The sequence below is a fragment of the Trichosurus vulpecula genome, chromosome 7, assembly GCF_011100635.1.
Source record: "Trichosurus vulpecula isolate mTriVul1 chromosome 7, mTriVul1.pri, whole genome shotgun sequence".
NCBI classification, from domain to species: domain Eukaryota; kingdom Metazoa; phylum Chordata; class Mammalia; order Diprotodontia; family Phalangeridae; genus Trichosurus; species Trichosurus vulpecula.
Window position 1 is genome coordinate 169,046,648 of NC_050579.1, and position 20,681 is coordinate 169,067,328.

General features: G+C 35.6%; 1 protein-coding gene across 1 annotated transcript in view; it reads left to right on the top strand.

The window, feature by feature from the left end:
• Positions 1 to 20,681, top strand: part of ASCC3 (activating signal cointegrator 1 complex subunit 3) — a 399,622-nt gene that overhangs the window by 261,334 nt on the left and 117,607 nt on the right. The window contains exons 31-33 of the mRNA XM_036767945.1: positions 18,090 to 18,227; positions 18,313 to 18,433; positions 20,426 to 20,558. Of these exons, the coding sequence (XP_036623840.1) occupies positions 18,090 to 18,227; positions 18,313 to 18,433; positions 20,426 to 20,558 (392 nt within the window). The remainder of the gene's footprint in view (positions 1 to 18,089; positions 18,228 to 18,312; positions 18,434 to 20,425; positions 20,559 to 20,681) is intronic.

Below are 20,681 nucleotides of genomic sequence, written 5' to 3' on the forward strand. Positions count from 1 at the left end.
TTAACAAAGGTAAAATTGACAGGACTTGGCAACTAACTTGATAAGGAGAATGAGAGAAAGTGAGGAATTGAAGATAACAATTCCAAGCCTGTGTAGCTAGGTGGATGATGGTTCCCTCAAAAGTAATAGGAATGTGAGGGAGATGAGAGGGTTTTTGGGGGGGGGGGCGGGGAAATAATAGTTTTGATTTTGGACATATTGAGTTTAAGATGTCTATGAGACATCCAATTCAAGATATCCAATAGGCAGTTGGAGATGTGAGACTGGAAGTCAGAAGAGAGATTAGAGCTGGACAAATAAATTTGAGAATCATCTATGTGGAGATTGATAGTTACATCCATGGGATCTGATGAGATCATCTAGTGAAGAAAGAAAAATAGGTCCCAGAACAGAGCCTTGTGAGTTACTGACAGTTAATGAGTGGGCCTGCATGAAGGTCCAGCAAAGAAAACTGAGAAAGAACAGTTAAAAGGGTAGAAGGATAATAAGGAAAGAGCAGTGTTGTGAAAATCTAGAGAAAATAAAGTATCAAAAGAAGAAGATGATCTACAATATCAGAGACTACAGAGAGGTCAAGTAGAATGAGGATTAAGAAAAGGCCATTAAATTTAGCAATTAAGAGGTCATTGATAATTTTGGAGAGAGCAATTTCAGCTGAATGATAAGTTGGAAACCATGTTAAGTAAAGAGTGAAAGGAAAGGAAATGGAGACACTGATTATAGAGGGCCTCAAGGAGTTCACCTAAAACACGTGAGAATACATATTAGAATGATAGTTAGCAATAAGGGAATGATCAGCTGAGTGTTTTTGAGGGTGGGAATGACATGGGCATGTTTGTAGGCAGTAGGGAAGCAGCCAGTAGAGGGAGGTTAGAAATAAATGAGAGTGGAGATGATTAAGGAACAAGATGGGATGGAATGGGGTCACATGTGCATATAGTGGGGTTAACCTTGACAAAGAGAAGAGCCACCTCTTCATGTAAGATAGAGTTGAAGGCAGTAGGGAGTAGGAAGATGGAATCTTAGTGATGTGAGATGAGGAAAGAAGAGGATTTTCATGGAAAAGGGCCTAAGTTTTTTCAATGAAAATATTCTCGGCTGAGAAAGAGCCATTGCAGGTTTGAGAAGGGATGAAAAAATTTGGAAAAGCCTCGGTGTTAAGTTGGGATAGTGAACCAATTAAGGAGGTAAAAGGATTGCATTGCCATAGTGAGGGCCAGGTTAAGATTATGTACCATAAATTTGTAGCGGACCTAATTGGTATGGTTTCATCATTTTCTCCACCTTTATTCAACAGCAAATTAATAAGGAGCAGATTGTGTGAGTAATCTAGTGATGAGGCTCAGCAGAGCAAAATCTTCAGCAGGATAAGGGGAAGGAACTGGAGAGAAGAGGACCATACAGAGATGCACTAGTTCATTAGAAGGTCAGGATAGAAAAGGGAGGTGAATGTAGCCAGTATTGGGTAATAAACCAGGATGAAGTGAGAGATGGAGCGATTGGAGATCACAGTAAAGAGAAAGAATAGAATTTGGGGGTTACCAGGCAGAGGGCAAGGTGGAATAACACCAGAGAGAATTTCAGAGTTTATGAATATTATAGTGATGGCAAAATCAAAGGATGACCATCTCTGTGTAGCTGAGATGGGATGGAAGAGTAGGTGCAGGTCCTTATCACCTCATGCCTGGACTATTTCTTTTTTTTAAATATTTTATTTTTCCCCAGTTATATGTAAAAACAACTTTAACATTCATTTTTAAAACTTTGACTTCCAAATTCTCTCCATTCCTCCCTCCCTACCCCACCCCCTTATTGAGAAGGAAAGTAATTCGATATAGGTTATATATGTGGTCATGCAAAACACTTCCATAATAGTCATGGTGTGAAAGACTAACTGTATTTCCCTCCATCCTATTCTCCCCCTCCCCCATTTATTCTATTCTGTCTCTCACCCTGTCCCTCCTCAAAAGTATTTTGCTCCTGACTCCCCCCTCCCCCAGTCTGCCCTCCCTTCTATCACCTCCCGCCCAGGCCTCTTCTCTTATCCCCTTCCTCTCCTACTTTCCTGTAGGATTAGATAGATTTCTATACCCGAAAGAGTGTATATGTTATCCCTCTTTGAGCCAATTTTGATGAGAATAAGTAAGGTTCACTCACTTCTCTTCTACTGTAAAATATTTTTCTTGCCTCTTTTATGGAAGATAATTTGCCTCATTCTACCTCTCTCTTTCTCTTTCTCCCAGTACATTTCTCTCACCTTTTAACTTTTTTTTAGATATCACCCCCTCATCTTCAATTCACACCTGTGCCCTTTGTCTGTTATATACTCCTTCTGCCTACCCTAATAATGAGAACAGTCTTATGAGTTATAAATATCATCTTTCCTTGTAGGAATGTAAACAATTTAACTTTAATAAGTTCCTTATGATTTCTCTTAACTGTTTACCTTGTCATGCTTCTCTTGAATCTTGTATTTGAAAGTCATATTTTCTATTTAGCTCTGGTCTTTTCTCAAAAATGCTTGAAATTCCTCTGTCTCATTGAGTATCCATGTTTTCCCCTGAACGACTATACTCAGTTTTGCAGGGTAGGTGATTCTTGGTTGTAATCCTAACTCCTTTGCCCTTCAGAATATCATATTCCAAGCCCTTCCATCCCTTAATGTAAAAGCTGCTAGATCTTGTGTTATCCTGATTGTGTTTCCACAATACTCAAATTGTTTCTTTCTGGCTGCTTGCAATATTTTCTCCTTGACCTGGTGTAATAGTAATTAAGGTGGGACTTTTTGGTTTTCTTAAGTGCCTTTAACACTGGCCTTTGTTTGAATGGGGCAGATAAAGTGGGATGTTTTTGTCTTGGAGTATTTCTCAACACTGAGACAATTGGGAGTCATTGATTTGTATATGATGTGATCTTGGGGATGGAGACCTTTCCCAGACCCAGCCTGTGTGAAGTCAGAGCCCTCAGGGCTCCAAACTGGATATAATTGAGAGCTTGGCATTTGATTTTTGGGGCATACTCTTGGAAGGAGTGTTGAGACTCTGAGCAAGCTGCAAACTGCCCCCCAGCTTTGCAACCCAGATGTTGGTACTGGTAACTATGTATTGTGATTTGAATCAGACCAGGTCTGTCTGTTGATGTTGTATTGTAATTTGTTCATATTTGCTCTGAAGTGCAGGGTGCTGGCTTTCTCCCCTGTGCTAAGTGAATGATATTTGTATCTTGGTTTGAAATAAGATTGTTAACCCCTTAAAGTAAAGCAGATCAAAGAACCTGTGTTGGAAGCTTTCTGGGTACTGGTTGTTGGTGGATCTTACACTCCCACAAAAGCTGCTAGCAAGATTGTTGGAACACCTGGGAACTCTGGAATTTAGCTATAATATTCCTAGGAGTTTTCATTTTGGGATCTCATTGAAGAGGTGTTTGGTGGATTCTTTCAATTTCTGTTTTTCCCTCTGCTTCTAGACTGTCAGGGCAGTTTTCCTTGATAATTTCTTGAAAGATGATGTCTAGGCTCTTTTTAAAAATTTTTTTTAAGATTTTTTTATTTTTAGTTTATAACACTCAGTTCCACAAGTTTTTGAGTTCCAAATTTTCTTCCCCTCTCCTCTGCCCCACAAGACGGCATGGAATCCAATATATGTTCTACGTATACCTTCACATTAAACTTACTTACACAATAGTCAAGTTGTAAAGAAGAATTATGATCAATGGAATGCATGAGAAAAGAAACAAAATGAAAAAAGAGGAGAAAAAAAGAGAGAGAGAGAGAGAGCAAATAGTTTGCCTCAACCTGCATTCAGACTCTGTAATTCTTTCTCTGGATGTAGATAGCTCTCTCCATCATGAGTCCTTTGGAACTGTTCAAACAGCTGAACCTTGTATTGCTGAGAAGAGCCAAGCCTATCAAAGTTAGTCATCACAGAAGCAATATGTCTAAGGTTGTATACAGTGTTCTCCTGGTTCTCCACCTTTCACTCAGCATCATATCCTGTAGGTCTTTCCAGGTTATTATGAAGTCTGTATGTTCCCCATTTCTTATAGCACAATAGTATTCCATTACATTCATATACCACAGCTTGTTTAGCCATTCCCCAGCTGATAGGCATCCCCTTGATCTCCAATTCTTTGCTACCACGGAAAGAGCTGCTATAAATATTTTGTACATATAGGTCCCTTTCCCACTTGTGTGATCTCTTTGAGATATAGACCTAGAAGTGGTATTGCTGGGTCAAAGGGTATGCACATTTTTATATAGGCTCTTTATTTTTATCATGGCTTTAGGTAATTCAATAATTTTTAATTATTTCTCCTGGATCTATTTTCCAGGTCAGTTGTTTTTTCAGTGAGATATTTCATATTGTCCTCTATTTTTTCATTCCTTTGGTTTTGTTTTATGATTTCTCATAAGGTCATTAGCTTCCATTTGCTCCATTCTAATTTTTAAGGAATTATTTTCTTCAGTGAACTTTTGGACCTCCTCTTCCATTTGGTCAATTCTGCTTTTTAAGGTATTATTTTCTTCAGTATTTTTTGTGCCTCCTTTACCAAGTTGTTGACTCATTTTTCATGATTCTCTTCCCAATTTTTCCGCTACTTCTGTTTTCAAAATCCCTTTTGAGGTCTTCCACGACCTAAGACCAATTCAGATTTTTCTCGGCAGCTTTGAATATAGGAACTTTGACTTTGTTGTCTTCTCAGTGTGTGTTTTGATCTTTGTTGTTGCCAAAGTAAGTTTCTATTGTCAGAGTTTTTTTTTCTTCCATTGTTTGCTCATTTTCTCACTCTTTGTTAAGGCTCTGTTTCCAAGGTAGAGGATGAACTGTCCCAAGCTTCAGGGATTTTGTGCAGCTGTTTTCCGGGACCTATAAGTTTTCAGTTTTTCCAAGGTAGTATGATCTAAGGAGAGGTGTTTACTACTCTCCTGGCCAGTGTTCTGGTCTGTGAGCAACCACAAGCATTCTTTTCTGCCCAGGAACTGTGAGGAGGGCCTCCCCTCTGCTGTGCTAGTACGCCTCCTTGCCCAGGGACTGCCACCCAGTACTGTGACCCAGATCTAAGTATGGGCAAAGCAATAGAGTCCTGCCTCACTGCTAGCAAAGAGACCCCTGTAATCTCCTTCTGACCAGTTGTTCAACCCCCTTCTGTAGGCTGAAACCTCTGGAAGCAGCTGCTGCCGCACTGATTTAGTCACTCCCAAGGCCTCCTCCTGGTTTGCTGAGACCTGGTCAGTGCTGGCATGGCCTGTGCAAGGCTGTGCTCTTTTCTCACCTTGGTGCAAAAAACCTTTACTGTCAACTTTCCAGATTGTCCTGGGCTGGAAATTTGTTTCACTCTGTCTTTTTATTTGTTTCACTCTGTCTAAAATTTGTTTAGAGTCATTTTTAAAAGGTATTTGGAAGGGTGTGTGGAAGAGCTCAGGAAAGTCCCAGCCTTTACTCCACCATCTTGGCTCCACCCTATGCCTGGACTATTTCATCAGCCTGCTGGTTGGTTTTCCTACTTCAAGTCTTTCCTCACTCCATTACCTCTTCCACTGAACTATCAAATTGATCTTCCCAAAACACAAGTCTGACCATGTCACCTCCCCATTCATTAGCTCCCTGTCACTTCCAGAATCAAGTATATAACCCTCTGTTTAGCGTTCAAAGCCCTTCATAACCTGGCCCCCTTCCAGTCATCTTATACCTTACCCTCCTACAGTGTCTCCTTGCTGTGCCTTGCATAATATAACTCCATCTCTCATTTCTAGCATTTCCACTGGCTGTAAATGTCCATCTCCAGGCATTTTCACTGGATTGAAACCCATGTCTGGAACATTTTCCTCCTCATCTAGAACTTAGCACAGTGTTTGGCCCATGGTAGATGCTTAATAAATACTATTGACTTGATTTGATGTTAATGTAGTCAAATGGATGAGGTAAATGGCTGACTTCAAAGAGTAGTTGTTTATTGGTTCTGTATCAGTTTGGTATTAAGTTACTAGTGGAACGTCAAAGGAATCTTTGACCTTATGTTTTTAAACGTTCTTATCAATGACTTGGTTAACCTTGTTGATAGGAAACTTATCAAATTTGTACATGACATTAAAGTTAGGAGAGAAAACTAATGTTTTAGATAACAGATTCTAGATCAAGAAAGACCTTTAACTGGCTAGTGCAGTGATATCATATTCAAGTAGAAACAGGAGCCACTAAGACATATGTAAAGATCCCTTAAAGGCACATATTAGCTTAGAAAACCACATATTAACATTATATTTTATTCTGTTTTTATTTATTTTGTAAAATATTTCCCAGTTTCTTTTTAATCTGGTTCAGACTGCATTTGAGAGTGTTGTGGTTCACATGCAGCCCACGGGCCATATGTTTGACACCCCTGGGCTAGAGCATTAACCTGAATCTAATAAAATCAAATTCTTTTTTTTTTAAAACCAGACTTATTATTTCGTTGGTTCAAGGAGTTCCTCTTGAGGAACTTCCACTACTAATGCAGAGAAGCCCTTTCTGTAACACCTAGAGTCTTAGAGAGTTGCTCCAAACACTAAGAAGTTAGTGACTTGACACATAGGAAGCGTGTGTCAGAGGAAGACTTAAACCCAACTCTTTCTCACTAGGGCCAGTTCTCTGTCTGTTAGGGCACATTGCCTCTCCAAGATCATATTTAAGAAGAATAAAAGGGGAATGGTTTGTTTCAGTAAGTAAAGTTTTCCCCATCAGTGGACATTCCTAATTGTTAAGAAGTTTTACTTTACAAAAAAGATAGATTTACTTCTTTAAATTTTACCCAGTGTTCTCTGTTCTGCCCGCTAGGAACACTTCACTCATGTCTTTATTTTTTTTTTAAATTACATAAATTTCTTTATTTATTTTTAGTTTACCACACACGGTTCTACATAGTTTTGAGTTCCAGTTTTTCTCCCCTCCCTCCCCCCTCCCTCCCCAAGACGGCATGAAGTCCCATATAACTGTCATGTATAACTTCGCATTGAATTAATTTATGCTCTAGTCAGGTCGTGGAGAAGAATTTTGACCAATGGAATGAATCATGAGAAAGAAGAAACAGAACCAAAAAAAAAAAAACCCAAAAACAAAAACAAAAGAGAAGCAGAAAAGGCGAGCATGTAGTGTGCCTCAGTCTGTATTCAAACTTCGCAGTTCTTTCTCTGAATGAAGATAGCATTCTCCATCGTGAGTCCCCTGGAGTTGTCCTTGCCCTTTAGGTTGCTGAGAAAAGCGCAGTATGTCAGGGTTGGTCCTCACGGAATCCACATATCTGTGGCTGTGCACAACGTTCTCCTGGCTCTGCTCCGCTCACTCAGCATTATGTCGTGTAGGTTTTTCCAGGTGGTTATGTAGTCTGCATCATCCCCATTTCTTATGGCACAATAGTATTCCATCACCTTCATATACCACAGCTTGTTCAGCCATTCCCCAATTGATGGGCATCCCTTTGCTTTCCAATTCTTGGCTACCACAAAGAGAGCTGCTATAAATATTCTTGTACATATGGGTCCTTTTCCCGCTTGCGTGATTTCTTTGGGATACAACCCTAGAAGTGGTATTACTGGGTCAAAGGGTATGAACATTTCTATAGCCCTTTGGGCATAGTTCCACACCGCCCTCCAAAATGGCTGGATCAACTCATGTCTTTATTTGTGCAACATACATTTTGTAGTTGTATTTGTATAGTTCCTGGGTGTGTTTTGCCCAACTTCCAAGTATTTTATACATGCTGTCATTATTGTAAATCTTGCTATTTCTTTGGGAATTGTTAACTTTTTCAAATTCAGGTTTCTTTAGTCGACTCTTTAGGATTTTCCAAGTATCAACATATCTCTGCAAAAAGTGATCTTTTTTTTCTTCTTTGCCTATGCTTAGTGCATCAGTTTCTTTTTCATGTCCTGTAGTTATACTAGGATTTCTGAAATTATTTCAAATAGTAATGATGATGATGAGTATCCTTGTTTTTCTCCTAATCTTATGGTAAGACCTCTAGATTATCCCCACAATATATAATAGTGACCCTTGGTTTAAATAGATACTACTTATATTAAAGCCAGATTTGATTATTCCTATATTTTCTGGTTTTGTAAGAGGAATCAGTGTGTTATCAAAGATTTTTTCAGTCTCTATTGATATAATTATATGATTTTAATTGTTCTGGTTATCAATATGGCCTCATGTAGATGATTTTCCTGATATTGAACCAACTGCATTTCTGATGTACATGCAGCATGCTTATATAATTTTGATATGATATTGCTGTGTCCTCATTACTGATGTTTCATTTGAAATGTTTTGTGCTGATTTCATTAGAGTTAGGCTATAGTTTTCTTTCTCTTTTGATTTTTTGTGTTTTAGGAATCAAAATCTGTGTTATAGAAGGAAATTGATAGAATCTTTTCTCTTTCAAACATCTTGAATAATATTGAAATTAATTGTTCTTTAAATGTTTGCTAGAATTTATTTGTAAATCTCTCTGATCCCAAGTGTTTGTTGGCTTGTTTTGTTTTGATTTTGGTGGAGACAAGGATCTCATATATGACTTGTTCAGTTTCTTTTTCTGAGATTGGGTTACATAAGTTGTCTCTTCTATTAATCTAAGCTTTTGTTTTCAAATATTCATTTATTTAATTAAGATTTCAAGTTTCATCGGAATATAGTTGAACAAAATATTTTCTAATAATTTCTTATTATGTATAGTCTCCTTTTTCATTTTTCATATTGGTAATTTGGTTTTCCTCTCTTACTAATCAAATTAACTAATGTCTTATTTATTTTATTATTTTTTTAACCTCCAATCTCATTTATTAAATCAATAGGTTTTTTGTTATGGTGGCTATGCTTGTTGTTGTTGTTTTGCTTTCAATTTGGGCTATCTCTATGATTTTGAGGATTTCTTTTTTTTAATTGTTGGTTGTATAGAGTTTTTGTTTTAGTTGCATCGCCATTTCTTTGATGAGTTCTTTTTCTCCCAGTGAAAAATGTGTTTAGAGATGTAAATTTTTTCTTGGGGACTTCTTTGGCTATATCCCCCTCAAATTTTGGTAAGGTAACTCATTATTGTCATTAACTTTAATGAAATTCTCTGGTTTTTATATGTTCTTTGACCTGTTCATTCCTGCACATTGTTATTTAGTCCCAAATTAATTTTTAATGTCTTTTACAAATTTTCAATAATTTTTTTACAGATTTCAGTTGCTTTTTACATCATCATAATTTCCCCCATTACCCTTCCTTCTCCCTTTCTGGAGAGCCCGGCCATGTAACAAATAATATTTTTAATGACAGAAGAAGAAGAGGCAAAAATTAGCACTACTGATCAGTACTTCAAAAAAGTTTGAAAATAGGTGCAATGTACCACAGGCGTGGATCTTCCACCTCTGAAAAGTCGTGAGGAAGAGAGGAATATTTTCTCATCTCTCTTTTTTTTTGAGCTATACTTCACCTTTGTAATTTTGACAGTCTAAAGAGTCAGTTCTGTGGCACTCAGCTTTCTTTATTGTCCAACTCTCACAGTCACATATTGCTACTGGAAAAACCATAGCTTTGACTGTAGGGACTTTTGTCAGCCAGGTGACGTCTCTGCTTTTCAGTATGCTGCCCGAATTGGCCGTGGCTTCCTTCCAAGGAGCAGGAGTCTTAATTTCATAGCTTTACTCACCATCTGCAGTGATCTTTGCGCCCAAGAATATAAATCTGATACTGCTTCGATTTCTTCTTTCTCTATTTGCCAGGAAGTGAGGAGGCCAGTTGCCAGGATCTTAGTTTTTTGGACGTTAAGTTTCAAACCAGCTTTTTACATTCTTTTCTTTCACCCTCATGGAGAAGCTTATTAATTCTTCTTTACCTTCTGCTATCAAATGATATCATTTGCATATCTGAGATTGTTCATATTTCTCCCAGCAACCTTAATTCCAGCTTTTGATTCATCCAGCCTGACATTTCGCATGATGTACTCTGCTTATTAGTTAAATAAGGTGACAAAATATAATTTTCCAATCTTAAACCAATCAGTTGTTCCATCTGCATTTCTAACTGTTGCTTCTTGGACTACACACAGGTTCCTCATAGACAAGTAAGATAATCTGGTACTCCCATCTCTGTGAGGACTTGCCATATTTAGTTGTGATCCACACAGTCAAAGACTTTAGTGTAGTCAGTGAAGCAGAAGTAAATATTTTTCTGGAACTTCCTTGCTTTTCCCATAATCCAGCAAATGTTGGAATTTGGTCTCTAGTTCCTCTGCCTCTTTGAAAACCAGCCTGTTCTTCTGGTAAGTCTCAGTTCACATGTTGCTGAAGCCTAACTTGCAGAATCTTAAGTATAGCTTTGCTGATGTGTGAAATGAGCACAGTTGTTTGGTAATTTGAACTTTTCTTGGCATTGTCCTTCTTTAGGATTGGGACATAAACTGGTCTTTTCCAATCCAGTGATCACTGTTGAGTTTTCCAAATTTGCTGACATGTTAAATGCAGCACTTTCACAATATCATCTTTTAGGATTTTAAATAGCACAGTTGGAATTCCATCACTTCCACTAGCCTGACTGTTAGCAATGCTTCCTAGGACCCACTTGACTTCATTCTCCAGGATGTCTGGCTCTAGATTAGTAACCATACCATTGTGTTGTCAGTGATGTTAAGATCTTTCTTGTAGTTCCTATGTGAATTTTTGCCACATCTTCTTTATCTCTTCTGCTTCTGTTAAGTCTCTCCCATTTTTGTTTTGACTTACATTTCTATTATTATTTGTGATTTGAAGCATTTTTCATATGGTTCTTAGCTTGCAACTTTTTTAGGGAACTATTTGTTCATACCTTTTGACCATTTATCTATTGGACAATAGCTTTTGGTCATTTGTGTACGTAAATATAGACTCAGCCACTCACTAGCTGTGTGACCCTGGACAAATCACTTAATTTCTATTTGCCTCAGTTTCCTCTTTTATAAAAAGAGGATAATAGCACCTACCTCCCAGGGTTGTTGTAAGGATCAAATGAAATAATAATTATAAAGTGCTTAACACAATGTCTGTTATAAATGTTAGCCATTACTATCATCATCATCATCATCATATTGATGAATAGGTGTATATGTATATGTAATATATATGTACACTTAATTGTTTATATAATCTTGACTACCAAATCCTTGCCAGAGAAATTTGATATTTTTTTTAAATCCTAGTTGAGCACTTCACTTCTTATCATGTATGCATTAATTTTGTTTGTATAAAAGCTTTTTAGTTTCATGTCATCAAAGTTACCTGTTTTAGCTTTTGCAATTGCCTTCATTACTTGTTTGCTTAAGAATGTGTGAAAAGTGTATGATCTGTTTCTTTTCCTATATTTTGTACAAGCTTTAATATAAAGGAAATGTATCCATTTAGAATGTAGTATGAAATATGTTGGCCCAAGAAGACTGTTTTCCAGTCTTCTCAACAATTTTTATCAAATGTGGATTATGTCCTAAGTATTTTATATTTTCCAGTTTATCAGATAAAGTTATTGACTTCTATTGTGTATGATTCTCCCTTGTCTTATCTGTTCCATTGATCTACTTCTGTATTTTTTTAAACTAATACCAAGGGGTTTCTGTGCCACTTTTTTAATATGGTTTGAGGTCTCAAAGTGTTATTTCCCTTTTGTCCTACCTCTTTTCATTATTTCCTTTGGTATTCTAGATCTTACATTTTCCCAAATGAACTGATATTATTTTATTGGGTTCTATAAAGTATCACTTTGGTAATTTCATTAGTATAATAATAAAATTGTAAATTAACTTTGGCAGTGTTGTTATTTTTGTTATATTGGCTCAGCCTAGCCATAATTACTAAATATTCTTCTAGCCATGTAAGTTTTTTTTTTTAAGGAATACTTTGGGTTTGGAACTATACAGGTGTTATTCTGTGCTGCGATAGTGACTCTAGATATTTTATGGATTTTTAGTTGTTTAGAATAAGATCCATTTAATTTTTAATCACTTCCTTTCTGGCTTTTTTATTTAACATAAATATCATCTCTAAGTATCATCTCTAAGATGATACTTAGTATCATCTCTAAGATGTGTTTAATATTTCTATTTTTCTGTATTTGTTCATAGGTTGTATGCATCCTAATACATGGTCAATTTTTGCAAAGCTTTTGTTCGTCACTGAAAAATATGTACATTCCTTTCTATTCCTATTGAGTAATCCCCAGACGTCTTTCATGTCTAACTTTTCTAAAATTCTATTCAGGTCTTTAACTTCTTGTTTATATTTTGGTCAGATTTATCAGATCTAAAAGGGGTACATTATCTAGGTCTAAAAGGGGGCACATTTCTCCCTGTCATAGTTTTATTATCTTTCTCCCTTTAACTCATTTAACTTTTGTTTATTTAGAAGCTATGTAATTCTTTTCATATTTCTTAAAATAACCTTTAGGTTTAGTAAGATGATTTTTCCAAAGTATATGTCTGAGCAGGTCAGTAAACTCCACAAGGTCTCTATTTCTCCCAGGCTGAAAGGTATACTCCTTTGTTTATCATTTAAAGCTCTTTATTATAACTTTGCCCCTTCCTATATTTCTGGTCTTCTTACATTTTCTTTCCTCTGCATGTTACATTCTAACAGTGCTGGCCTTATGATAGTTCCTCAGACACAGCACTCCATTCCCTTTCTCTGAGGGTGACTGCCTGACTGCCAGCCATGCCTGGAATGCTGTACCCTCTCATCTCCTCTCAGTTTCCCTGACTCCCTTCAAGGCACAACTCATTTCCGAGCTCTATCTGGCCTCATTTGCGGCCTTGCCTCCCCAAAAAGCCTCTTCTCTAAGATCATACTTTCTTAATTGATGATTCCCTCCTTGGAAGACAAAGAGAAACTATACTTTGCCTTAGTCATAGACTCTCTCTGGACTCCTCCTCACCTGTTACCTGTCCCCAATGCTAGTACTCTTTCCAAACCCCTCCCTACATTCTAGTTCTTTCTTATATGTATTATCTTTCCCTATTAGAATATAGAGAACTGTCATATTTATTCGTATACCCAGTATTTAGCATTGTACCTGGCATATAGTAAATGCTAAAAAAACGCTCTGTCAGTCTGTCTACCTATTTATAATCTGTCTCCAAGAATTACTTGAAGAGTTTGTCTTTATCAATGATAAGGAATTTGGTGGAAGCCACGAGTGGTCGGGAATAAAGTAAGAAGCATACTTTTTTATACAATCAGGAAATTCAGTGGAAATTGTTATGCAGATGGAAATTAAAGAAATTATATTTCAGAATTGTAGATGTAATTTAGGAATCATCTTCATGTATTCATCGAAACCATGCCACTTTCATATTTGTATTACATAATTTGCTTTCCTTTATCTGCATTTTTAATTGGAGAGCCATTTCTGCAGCATCTTCTCCAACCTTTTCCATTGGAATAGGAGTGTCAAATAGCTTGGCTATTGTATAGTGGAATAAAGCTAGAAATGTATGTAAAAAAAGACAACTTCTCCCTCTTAAATTCAATTAGATATGCAATTTAAGTTGGATTATAAGCTTCACAAAAATAGCAGCCATGTCTCATCTAAGTATCTAATGGTGGCGGTACTGGTCTTGGTGGTGGTGGTGGTTGTCCTTTGTTCTCAAAAGAGGTGGAAAGTGGCCTCACTGTGCTAGAGTCAAGTTTCAGTGTGTCCAACTGTGGCTGATCAGACCACTACAAACTTGGAATGCTCTACCACAGGTCGAGCACAAATAGTCCATGTGAACATTTGGGGTGAATACCCCAAAAAATTTGCACATCCTACATTTCCTTTGAGCTGTTTCAATTCTGCTTTGTTCATAGAGCATAGCACCTTCTCTGATGTGGGCATGCCATGCTGAGTGGTCCTGTGCCAGTATCTCCCATGTCACACAATCAGTTCCAAAGTTCTTGAGAGAGACCTTGAGAGTGTCCTTGCATTGCTTCTTCTGGGTCTGCACATAATAGTTTCTTAATGAATGCTTCTTGAATGAATTTGAATTTGAATTCTTATTCTAAAGCAGCAGTTCTCAATTTTTTTGTGTTAAGTATCTCTTCGTATCCTTTAAAATTATTGAGGACCACCCCGAAAGAGTTTTTGATTATATAGGTTGCATTTATCAGTATTAGGAATTAAAATGGGGCAGCTAGGTGGTGCAGTGAATAGAGCACCAGCCCTGGAGTCAGGAAGACCTGAGTTCAAATCCAGCCTCAGACAATTGACACTTACTAGCTGTGTGATCTCGGGCAAGTTGCTTAAACCCAATTGCCTTCTCCCCTCCAAAAGAAAAATTTAGAGGCATAAAAAAAGAAATTAAAATATCTTATTATTATTAAAATAGATTTTGCTCATAGCACCCTGAAGGGGTCGTGTCCCTAGATCATACTTTGAAATACACTGTTATAAAAATTTCAAGCCATGATGGGGAGAAAAACATAGAATACATTGCCCTGATTACCTGGAAAACATGACAACTATTTTGTTAAAGGTTTCCATCATTCTCTGGGTTTTATTCATAGTGTGTCTATTGTAGTACGTACATACTTACATACACAGTTACTCATAATTTAGAACAGCAAATATCACAGACACTTATTAAGTGTCCACTATGTAAAACATTCAGCTGTTCACTATGGCAGCTACAAAATTAACCATGACATTATCCCAGACCTAAAGGATATTATAGAGCAAAAATGATTCTACAGTGTAATAAAGTTTGATACGGGATTTTGAGTTTAGAATTAGGTGACTTAGGGGAATGGGATGGGAAGTTTGTTTTGAAGAGTCAAATAGAATGGGAAATAAAATATAAACTCCTTGAAGGCAGGAAATTTTCATTTTCTGTTTTTATCTCCCACACCTAGCCACCCACATATAGCAAGTGCCTAATAAATATTCATTGAATTAAATTTGGAATCTACCTTATTTCTAATTATATCTGTTTAGGTAATAGGGCTTTGTGTCTTGATGTTTCTCATAATTATTCAGGTACCAAAAGAATGTTCTAAAAGGTTTTTCTTTTTTTTTTTTTTTGTCGTTAAGCCTTTTCTTCTTCCTACAAGATGTCAATTTTATTACACAAAAGTGTATCTTAAAAAATTAACACTCAGTAGTAACTAGGAGATGTTTTAGCTTCATTTAACATCTGTACCAGATGTGATAGATGTAATTATTTTTGCAAAAAAACTTCATAACTTTCATGATTCTTTTGTGCGGCACATCTTTCTTTTATTGGGCATTTTAGACAATTGATAAGCATTATTCAGTGGCATATGGTCTGAGTCTGACGTGCTTTGAAAAGGGTACAGAGTACTAATAATGAGGATTCTGTGAAAATGGGAAAACCAGCACAACAGATATGCTTTGAGAAACTATGGGTTTTTAGCATCTTGAAACAATATATCACACTCAAAGGGACAGAATTGGGCTGCACAATCTGTTAGCTCATTCTTGTCCAATCTGGTCTCCTCCTTTCTTTTGGAGCCAGCATTGTCATCAACTCACTGAATTATATTCTGACTGGAATGTATTTCAGGCACAGGGTAATGTATCTACTTAAATGGAATCCTATATTTCTACAAAAGCTTTTTAAGTATAATAAATTTAAAATATAAAAAACAGTTCTATTAACTTAAAGTAAATGGTTCAACAGTTTACATATGTGCAGCTTAAAAAAAATGACTGCTACTTGGGAGAACCATAGAGCTTGTTCTGAGAACAGTTTATTTCTTTCATTTATAATATATTTACCTTTATAAGAATTTTTTTTTTTAAATTAAGAGATCCCAGGCATAGTTTCAAAGGTTGTTTACTAAATGGATTCCTATAAAAGTCTTCTTTTTTCTAGAAGAGTGTTTTGAATATTGGGTTTATTCTTTTAAAAAGTTATAGTTATTTGGTCAGGTTACTGAGTATGTTAATTAAAAAAATACTTGCTCCAATGTCTATGAGGAAAGTATATTCTAAATATGTTAGTTTTGTTATCCGGTGGCCTCTTTAGGAACTTGCCTATGTTTTAATGAAGAAGTTAGATCAATTTTAAGTTTGTTAATAATAGTTTCACTTTTTTATTTACAATTCATATAGGTATGCTCAAATGTTAATAGGTTGTCTCAGAAATGTCTTTACTTAATGATTTAACATTAACAATACTTTAGAATTTTTTATGATTTTAAAATAAGTCAGAATTCCTTTAGAGATATACCATAATAAAGGAAGGTAGAATAGTTGTGGGAGAGGGGAAGAAAGCTGTCATGGAGATTTTAGGGTTTGAGCAATTCAAATAGACAAATGTTCTCTTTATTTCATTGATTTATGTGAAAATGAGGGGTGACTGAGAAATGACTGTCCTTCCCAGCTGCTAGAATGACGGAAGAGTAGAGTGTAGCTCTCCCGCTAAGTGTCCCTAGTTTTCCTGTGGTAAATTAACTGCTTTCTAAGTATGACTAACACTAGCATGAAGCACCACTGTAATACCAGACGCAAAAAGAAAAAAGTCTCTGACATTGATTGTCAAAGTAAGACATCTCTGAATAAGTTCTCTGCAGTGTGAATTAGAGATATTGTATGCTAGAAATAATATGAATAACATGAATAACATAGGCTGTCACTTGAGAATGGTTAACATTATTATAATTACTAAAAGGCCCTTCTTATGGTATACATGTACAAGCATTCTAATCCCTGTTAATATTAAAAGAGGAAAATGAATATATGATAATATATTCTTAGGGTCTATGAATCTACTTAGGAAATGTTGTCACAGACAGAAAATTGTCAGAGTACATGATTATATGAGGTAATCATATCCTGAGAAATAAAATGAACTCTTTAATTCTATCACCCTTACATGAATGAAAGGTAGTAAACTTCAGTTGTTCATTTAGATTTTCATACAGCATAGGAATTAAACTTGTACCCAATATACTACCTTTGACTTAGAAGTTTATCTTGGTTTTTATCTCTCTAATTTGAATGACTACCAAATAAAACAATAAAAAATGTTAGCATGTTATAAATCATGATCATACTTCACTATTAAAGTTTAGCTTTATTAATAATTCTTAACTTGCAAATAGCATATTAAATATTTTAATAAAAACTCAAACCTTAAATACTATCCTACTACCTTTCATTCATAATAAACATGATGATAGTCCCTAAATCAATTTAGAGTTTTGATTTCATACCAGTCACACTACCAAAAGAGTCACTTACTAGAACTAGTTGTTGTTCAGTCATGTCTGACTCTTTGTGACCCCATTTGGGGTTTTCTTGGCAAAGATACTTCAGTGGTTTGCCATGTCCTTCTCCAGATGTGGAACTGATGCCAACAGGGTTAAGTGACTTGCCCACAGTCACACAGCTAGTAATTGTCTGAGGCAGATTTGAGCTTAGAAAGATGAGTCTTCCTGACTTTAGGCCCAGCACTCTATCCACTGTGCCACCTCATTGCTCCAAAAAAGAGGTTCTAGATTTGACACAGAGAAGCTTGACCTTGTGCAGGGAGCAGGAATAGGTTGTTGTTGTTGTTGTTGCTGCTTTTTAGTTATTTCAGTAATGGGAGACTCTTCATAATCTCATTTGGGGTTTTCTTGGTAAGAATACTAGAGTAGTTTGTCATTTCCTTCTCCAGCACATTTTTACAGAAGAGGAAACTGAGGCAAACCAAATTAAGTGTCCAGAGTCACACAGCTAGGAAGTGTCTGAGACCAGATTTGAATCCAAGAAGATGAGTGTTCCTGACTCCAGATCTGGCACACTATCCACTATGCCACCCAGCTGCCCCTTACAGAACTAGACAAGATCAAGAATTCAAAGAGCAATAACAACAAAAAATAACAGGACATTAAAGATCTCATATTATAAGTGGACAACCATGTAAACTACTTGGTACTAGTTTTAAAAAAAACAGAAAAATTGATCATTAGAATGAATTTAGTAGGCAAAACCCAAAAGCAGACAGAATGGCCTAGTAGTCTTCAGTAAATAACATAGCATAAGAGAACATATTTGTCAAATAAATATCAGTAGTAATGTGAAACTTTTAAAGCTGTGTATTGAAATTATACAATTATCTCTTTGTAGATGAATGACATCATTGGAACAATGAGAGATTCTAATCTAAAACTGACTCTTGCCTTTGGAATAGGAATGCATCATGCTGGACTGCATGAAAGAGATAGAAAAACAGTGGAAGAATTATTTGTAAATTGTAAAATCCAGGTATCTTATTTACTACCTATTAATATTTAAATAGACTTTTTAGAATTGGTTAGTAAGATTATATTAATTATCTTTTCTCTTTTAGGTCCTTATTGCTACAAGCACCTTAGCATGGGGTGTAAACTTTCCAGCTCATTTAGTAATTGTTAAGGGAACAGAATATTATGATGGAAAAACAAGACGCTATGTGGATTTTCCCATTACAGGTAATATTGCAAAAATTGGAAAAGATTTAATGAAGATTTTAATCACTAAGAACTATGTTAGCATACATCATATTTTAAGGCAGAGGTATCAAACTCATACATACGGACAAAGCTCTCTGGTGCATTGAGGACCAAATTAAAATGTAATTGGGAAATATTTAACAAAATAAAAAATATAATACAACATATATAATGTTATTTTGTGACTTTCTCAGTCAGTATGACAGGTCAGGGATCCCTTTCTAAATCTGAGTTTAGCACCACTGTCTTAGGGAATCATTTATGTTAACTTGTGGTAAGCAAATTTTGTTTGCTGAAAGAAAAATTAAGATGTATTTGTTACTTGTTCATCCAGTTTATTAGCTTGAAAAGATTTCTTATCGTGCCATGTTGATCACAAAGTACAGTGTGCTGCTCATTCATTATTGATGTTTTAAAATATTATTTTTTGTCTTAGCAAATATGAAAATAATAGCAGGTAGCAAGAACCACCAATGTGTGTTTTTTAAATTGATTTAATAGAAAATAATACTTACGCCTGACTTGAAGTACCAAAATGACACTCTACTTTTTACTCTCCTTTCCAGGATTATGTCCTATGACTTCCCTTTATACATTGCATGTTCCATAGCTCTTACTACACTTAAAACATATTCTGTGCTTTGTTTCTTCTGAGCCTTTGCTTAAGCTGTTCTTTCTCCCTAAAATGCTTTTACCCCTCTCAGTCCAATTCCTATAAACCCTTCATTTCAGGTATCATCTTTATAAAGTCTTCTGTTCCCCTTAGATATAATGAACTCTTTCTCTGAATTATCATGGTACTTTATATTTGTTCTACTATACTTTCACAGTGTGATTCATATTGATTATTTGGGTAGATTGCTTATATCCCATACTTAACCACAATATTGTTGTATACATGGATAAAATTGCTTTAATAGTTTGGACAAGAATAAACTCTTAAAATATATGAAAGTGGTGCTTTAATAGTTCTTCGATAATTTCCAGTGGCTACATACATTCTCTAGTGAAATATTCTTAATAGCCAGTTGTAAAATATGTGTACCAGTTAAATAATCAGTAAATTCTTGGTTTGCTGAACTATTCATGCCATAATTTTTTTTTTCATAACAAATAGTAAAAAGATTTTTTTTGTTGTTTTTTTGTGGGGGTTTTTGGGTGGGTGGGGGGTGAACAGCCTATTAATATGTGTAGGATAATTTTTGTGGGGAGGATGGGATGGAAATTATCTAATAGATTTTTGTCAAAAAGCTTCAGATTTTATTACCTAAATTTACTTTATACTATATATCATTGCTTTATTATATTAGACACATAGTACATACATCTTGTGTAATTCAGTTAGATCCAACAGACATTTACTAAATTTTCCGTATTGTGCCAGACATTGTGCTGATCACTGGGTATATAAAGACAAAAACAAAACAGCCCTTGACTTCAAAGAATTTATGCTTTACTAGGGGGCAGAAAACAACAATCTGTACAAGTATGTACACTGTAATTGAGGAGAATCATGAAAGGCCAAATGTAAGAAGGGGAACACGAACAGAGACTTTAAAGGAATATGAGATTCCAAGAGAAAGGAGAACATTCCTGGTATGGAGTACAGCCTGCAAAGAGGCAGACAAAGGAATTAATATTTGATGAACAAATAACTTATTCTATTAAAATTATAGCATCACATAAATAGCCATTTCTGGCATTTTATTAAGGAAATATTGAATCATATTTTTATATGCAATCTTAAGATTTTGTTAGAGCCTAATTTTTCATTGTGGTGGCTTATTGACATAAATATGAGTTCTGAATGCATGCTAACTTAGGAAACACAATAGTAAAGTAGCAGGAATAACATAACTACACTTTTAGTATTAACTATGTAAAGTAAGACTGCCTTTTTTAAGTGTAGCAGAATCAATAAATATACCTCATACCCTTTGTCATGTGAGACTTCTGTTTTCTCTATTATAGATGTACTTCAAATGATGGGACGTGCTGGTAGACCTCAATTTGACGACCAAGGCAAAGCTGTAATCTTGGTTCATGACATAAAGAAAGATTTCTACAAAAAATTTCTTTATGAACCATTCCCAGTAGAATCAAGGTGAATTTTACTAGAAAGAAAAAAAAGTTTAAATGAGTTACGATTTTGTGGCATATTTATATTTTCTTACATTTGCAAATAGAGTATAAGTTTTTAGTTCAACATAATTAGAAGATTTGAAAT